Genomic DNA, 7,029 nt, shown 5'->3' on the forward strand with positions numbered 1-7,029 from the left:
CCTTCCTTAATAAACATGCTTTAATTGGCTATATAAAGGTGTAATAAAAATAAGGAACTAAAAAACAAATCACTATGACAATTCACAGTAATTTATTACTTCCTTGATAAGTGGCAGCATATTGTTCTCCATGATTTTTAAGAGTATTTGTTAATATGAACCCATGCCAATATACTTTCTCAGTAAAGTTTCTGATTAACAAACTTGAAGACAGTATGTTGAATTTTGCCAAACTAAGTAATACCTCCAAATATGATAAAGAACAAAGTTCTTGTCAAAACTTTAATCACAAAATTCCATGACAATGACAGAGTTCAACACATCATATACATAGTTTTGGATACATTAAGGAAATAAATCCAATCTAATCTAATTATCTGCTCTTAAAAAGGCACAAAATAATTTGAAACTCACTAGGCTTAATGATTCTAGCTAAATGTGGTAGTAAATAATTCCTATTTTTGTAATGAGGATATCATTTTCAGAATCAAAATGATCTAAAATTGCAGAAACCTTTTCCCTTTACTATTAATTATCGTTTCTTTAATTTTTCATCTTCTAGAAATAGTGACATTATCAATGGCATGGCTAAATGGAGCAGGTCTGAGACCTACCTAGGTCTAAGTTTTTAATTTCTTAAATCTGTAGTAGAAAGCTTACCTCTACGTTTGTCATGTTATCGTTCTCTAAAGTTGCTCCCGTCATATCTCCTCCTTCTTTATCATATCGCTCCCTGAAAATATTATCTAGGTATCCATTTCAAGTAAGGCAACTGCTTCAAAATCATTTCTCTGTCTCGAGGAAAAAGGAATAATATATGTCAAGGAAAAAAGAAGAAAATACGCTAATGCGCAAGGGCGAGGGTTTCGTAGTGTCGTTTATGTGTTTCATGCCTACCAAATTCTATTCCATGTGATTGAATCAATATTCTCCGTAGTTGGAAGAATAACATTGTTAAAGAAGCCAAGAGAAAACAAAAGAAGAAGCTTCAACCAAGAAAACAAGTCCCCTCGATGGGATTCGAGGGCTATGGATCTCTTAAATATTACATTTCTGATGATAAAGTCAACGAAGGATCAATCAAAATAACTTTGCTTTGACAAAAAATTTGTTGAATTTCAAGTTTTATTTCTTAAATAAAAAGATGCATCTTTTTTAATCAATTTTTCTCTTCATTCCTCTATTTTGGCTGCCAATTGATCATACAGATTACCGTTAGATAACGACTAGTAAAATAATAAAACAAAATAAGCTTAAATATAATATTAAGAAAATATGCAAACATGGAGATAAAGCTTCAATATTTTTGCACTACTCACAGATCATCTGACTCAAGAGATCAAGCACCTTTTTTTTTTTATAAAAATCGACTATCTTCATAAAATCTCAGAAATCTGCAATATGCCATATTCAAGTTAATGACATGCCCAAAGAATAAAGGTAGACAACAACTCTATAATTCATAGTTCAGATGGGGAAAATGATAAAAAGAATAAATTCAAATCCAGGCAGGTCAATTTAAATGAACTTGCTTCATGTTACATCATTTTGACCTTTAGAATACTTCTTAAAACTCATTTCCTACCCTGATCTTATTTCAAACTCATTAATAGGAGAGCATAGAACATGCAAAAAACTCACATTTATGGGCATTTCAACCATGACAAGGCTACTGCTTTCTTCAATGTTTTTAAAAGTTATCACTTCACCACCAATAGCTACATTGATTACAATCCCATCTGCACATGTTTTCACATACTTGTCAAGTTTTCAAGAAATGCAAAAACATGAAAAACAAGGCGCTATAAGTTTTGAGAAATAACCTGCAGCCAAGCAAGTGGCCATATGTCTCAATTATGTTTTCTGCAAGTAAGCAAACAGAAATAGTGATCAGAAGCTCTCCATGAATCTTTGTTATTTGTCATTTATAAATAATGTGCATTCACCCACATAAAACTACTACTAGAATATGAAATCCTGAATTGTTTAGCAAAACAAAAGGAGGCATGTAGAGCAACTTCTTATTTAGCACACCGTACATCAAAATCTAATTTAGCACGCATGCATTCACATTACTAAATGCTTTGATCAATAATGGCTAGGATTTATTGGTCTCAAAACTGGGCTCGACCCACCATTTGTAAGCCACCCCTCTCCTAAATAGAGAAAAGGAAAGCTCAAACTAGAAGAATTTAGGAAAGGGAGAGGTCATTGCACTACATGCCGAGCGCAAAAAGTAGAAGGGAGGCATCTATTACAATTATCATATGTGATTTAGTCTTATTATTATTAGTATTACTTTCATCATTATTATTTCTAGTTTCACCACTATTGCCGTCGTCGCCTGATTGACCAGCATTTACAATTTGGCTCTACCTCACTGTTGCTTTCCTAAATTCCTCTAAAATTACATTTCAGTCCGATTCAGCTAGGTCACTGTTCTGCCAATAGCATATAACGATAAATAATTTTAATGATTTATAACCCAATTGCAGTAGCAACAACAACAAAAAGTAATAATAATAAATTAGAAATTTAAATATTGTTAGGTACCATAAAGGCAAGAGAAATGAAGGGAATGATACGGTTCAGCCCTGTGATACGACCCAAGTAGGGTCAGATTCGGATTTTGGCGTAAAAAGTGCAACAGTCCAGGTTTACGGCAACAATCATAATTCTCAATCCGACCATTGGATCGAGCTAATATTTTATGTGGACTCTCCAGACATATCTTACTACCTTGGGTTAAAATTGCAGGTCAATCGGAGTTCGGGAAGGCACCCCAATACTGGTCAACAGAGGTTGTACGGATTTTGTTATTTACTTCCATTTGACTTATGGACTTCCTATTTGGTTAGGATTCTTTTCCTACAAGGATGTGGCAGCTTGTTTTGGGAATTTCCTAGTTCCACAAGGATCTTTAATGAGCTACAATATAATCTACAAGTGTGGCAATGATTCATTAATGTTTCGGAATCCTTTTCTTATAAGGATTCCTTATTCATCCTAGCTACAAAAGGAAAGAAGGGCTGGTGGTATTTAATGACAAGCTAGTTATTTTTATTATTTTCTTTCATGTTTGGGCTTAATTAATATTTTGTTTTCAGCTAGGATCCAAGGCTTGTTTGGATCAGGTTATGGGCTTTTTAGTTTAGGGTTTTGAGCCAGTTTTGAGTGGACCTCATATAAGTCCACATAAGAGGTCCATTAGGGTTAAGTTTTCAAGAACTATTTAAACTCATGTAGGCCACAATTTTGGCAGCTTTGATGATTATTATTCTGAATTTTTCAGTTTTAACGTGTGAGAGTGATTCTTGCATTCTTCAGTTCTTGAACGAACTGAATCTGACTTATCGAAGATTAACTGGCTTCACGGCGTCATTCTACTCATTCCAATAGTGTTGGTGCCTTGGGGCAGGTTTCCATTGTGTCGCACTCATATCAGACCTATTTCGGCTTTCCGGGATCAGATCTCAATCTTGATTGTGGGTTGCGTGACCACGTGATCACGAGGTTCGCATCAGAAGGGGAGGTGGAGATGGTGGAGCAGACAGCATCGAGTTGATCACGAGAAGTGCAACAAACCATATTGGGTAGGGCAGGGCAACGGGCAACAACTCCTAATAAATGGACCAACGTCTCCTGTGAGTGATCTTGAGAGAGTAAATATGGAATTAAAAGGATGAAAAGAAAAGAAGAGGAGAGAAGGGAGAGAGACCATTTTGAAGTGGGGTTTGTCGACAACAGTCACGTAAAAATGATGCGGTGGTGGTTGGCTGAAACGATATTGATGATTAGATTTCATTCTTGATTTGTTAGTGAATAATATATAAATTATTGTGTAAAAGAAAATTAAAAAGTACCTGAAATTAGAAGAAGGGGATGGTTCTTCAATTGCATCCGTTATTACCATTTGTCGTTTCTTTCTTCTGTTAATTCTCTCACTTTTTTTCACGCTAGAGGCCCCTGCCCCACCATTCTATTATAATGTATATTCTCTTAATACTGCGTCGTTTTGAGATGCATTAGATGTTATTGAACACCCTACTTTTTATGCTTCGTCTTGCAGTTCCAAGGGCAATGTTAAACCTCTTCTCCTAATTCAACAATCTTCTTGACTATTCTTTCATGGTGAAAAGGAAATTATTAAGAGATCCATTTGAAAAAATGTTGTCAGACAACAATTTTTTTGGGCCGATTCCCAAACCCATCTCAATTGCAGTTGCTTGACTTTTACAACTTATAGCAACCAAGTCTCCACCGCTGCCTGTGATTGTTATTATTATTGTAATTGTAATTCTTACTACTATTATTCTTTCATCCCTAGCTATGTGGCTAGGATTTCTACTATTGAAACAACCACATAGCTGAATCAAACCACCATGCCGGTAAATTTCTCCTCCTTTATCGCCCCAACAACTGTCGCCTGCTCCTCTACCATAATTATTGATTAATTAAAAAGAGAGTTATTACTTATGAGGGTTTTATTTTTCTTTTTACTCTTTTTACTTTAAGATCAAAAAGATCTGATTGATTTTAAGGATATAACATAAAAAGTAAATATGTACACGTATAAAATATAAAATCAAAGTTCAAAGATATCATTCATATGTGTGTGTGTGTACATACAAAATAATTTTTAAAATTTAAATTAAATAATTATCATATATATATTAAAAATTATTTTGTATGTAATTTAAAAAGTACAAAGATAAAGTGTTATCGCTAGTAAACCATGAAAAAATACTGTGAATATTTTTTTCATATTTCAATTCTATTTAATTTACTATTATACCCTTGATACTTTTATTTGATTTGTTGAAGGAAGCCCTTTGATTGCTGAATGCTCTAGCATCACTACTTTGTTGCTATTATTAATACGGTTTTGTTTTGTTTTCTTGGAAGTTTTCAAGTGCATTTTGATAGATTTCAGACTGCACACCACTTGTTTTTTTTGTTTTTTCTAAAAGAAATGTGTAAAGGAAACAACAAATTACTCAAATTATTCAGTATATGAAATTAATTAAACTGAATAGTTTGTTGGTTTTGTTGGATAGTTTTGATTAAAAAAATCAATTTGGATCAATTTTTTGTGCAAAAACTAAAAAATTGACTTGAATGAGACCAAATCAAATTAAAACAAACAAACAAAACATGATAGAGTTAAAAACTTTGGATAAGAATGAGGCTTTCCATTAATACATTCTAAGTTGGCAAAGTGATTAGGCTTGATCCTGACTCTATGAGCTTTTCTACAAAATAAATACATTGTTGGAAGTGTAGGATAAGTGTGTCTCTGAAGAGAGTTCTTGTGTCTAGCATGGAAAAGACTGTTTTAGTCTATATTTTCAAGACTTATCTCTTATAACTTATAGCATGTGTAGCTAAGAATAAGGTCACTTTCTTACTTGATAACTGAGTATATTTATACATTCAGTCCTTGAACTTACCTTATAGAGAAGCAAAATGATTTCCTGGAAAGTTAGTATGTGTCATGCTCGTTGATGATAAAAATGTTAATGGCAACCTTGGGTTGTTGTGCCTTATACTCTATTGCTAGAGATCTTAGCCAATGACAATGTAGAAAATAATCATTGGCATAGAAAAGTGGCATAGAAAAATATTGTGTGACTCATGAACTTGAAAAAATGCATAAAAATATATTGGGATAACATTAATCAGCTTGAGGTAAGAGGGGGGGGCCTAAAATGCAAGGTCGTTTGTGTAAGTGACAAACTTTTGCCTCTAATAGCGGCCTTCCAATGTGTCTTTAGATTCTTCTCATTGAGGTTTTCTTGGTGTTACTAAAGATGTTATTATTAGAGCTTGGGTGTGACCTTGGTGCTTTATTCTTTCCCTCTTCTTTTCTTTTTTATTTTCTCTTTATCCTTTTGTCTTTTATGCAAACTCATTTCCTTTTCTTCTATTCCTAGTCATTGGATCTCTTTGTTCGTTATATATATATATATAGGCATTAGATATCCATACTAATTGGTTGACAAATGTTCATTATCCATACATATTTTGCATGGCTAAAGAAGAGAAACAAAATGCATAGGTCATTTTCTAGACTTGTAAGCCAGACTTAAATGACTAAATTTTTTTTAAAAAAGTCATTTTACATTATAATTTGCTCCTTGAAGTCTTTAAATTTATTCATAATATTACAGACTTTTGTATCATTGAGCTTAGGTTATAGTTAAAGAATATTTTTCACAAGCAGTAGAGGCATTTTCATGGAGTTTTGTCATAGACATGAATATTCTTATTTAAGTCATTAGAGACTTTTTATGGAGATATAAAGATTTTTACAAAGATTTTTCATTGGAGACATAAAAACTTTTCATTGAAGACATGGAGACTTTCATGAAAATACGGGAGAAACACTAATGTTTTTTTTATTTATTGAAAATCTCAAAACATTTCATACGCATAAGTAGATACAATGTTTAGACATTATATGATCTTAGGCACCTCATTATAGGATATGCAAACTTCATTCTTTTTTTGTTTAGGTTTCATTTGTTTCTTTATATATTTCTTTAAAAAACCATGAACTATTAATCTTTTTATATCTTTTTTAGGGTATGGAATTTCTTAATGTCATACCCATGGTTATGGTGAAAAAGGTATAACTTGTAAGGGTTTCCTATATTTTACAGTGTTTTTAATAGGAGTAGTATAATGTACAAGCTTTTTTCTTTTGATAACAACTAGCATTTCATTACGTGTGGTATTCAGAGGCATTGTCAAGAGCTTATAGAATGTCATATAATTTCAAATGTTTTCCTTGGTGCTTTTCTTAGATGCCCTGGTAAGAGATTGATGGCATTGGAGAGATTTTGTTATACGTGATTAGAAACTAAAGTTTTCTTGTTTGGTTATACTGAATTCTTCTACCATAATATAATTTTTCATTGCTTATTCACATTGAGGAGGGTAATGTTGGGAGAGCATACAAAATTTCCCATAAAAAATAGTTGTAAACCCCATTAATCAAAGTTTATATGGAAATGGGTTCAAATAGCT

General features: G+C 32.7%; 1 protein-coding gene across 1 annotated transcript; it reads right to left on the reverse strand.

Moving 5' to 3' along the window:
- Nucleotides 1–1,376: 1,376 nt before the first annotated feature.
- Nucleotides 1,377–3,913, reverse strand: LOC118047834 (uncharacterized). The gene is given in 6 exon segments (XM_035057240.1): nucleotides 1,377–1,394; nucleotides 1,642–1,739; nucleotides 2,300–2,441; nucleotides 3,511–3,642; nucleotides 3,719–3,776; nucleotides 3,864–3,913. Coding segments are annotated over 6 exon segments (498 nt in total).
- Between the last annotated feature and the right edge of the window lie 3,116 nt (nucleotides 3,914–7,029).

The sequence above is a fragment of the Populus alba genome, chromosome 7 (assembly GCF_005239225.2).
Source record: "Populus alba chromosome 7, ASM523922v2, whole genome shotgun sequence".
Taxonomy (NCBI): Eukaryota; Viridiplantae; Streptophyta; class Magnoliopsida; order Malpighiales; family Salicaceae; genus Populus; species Populus alba.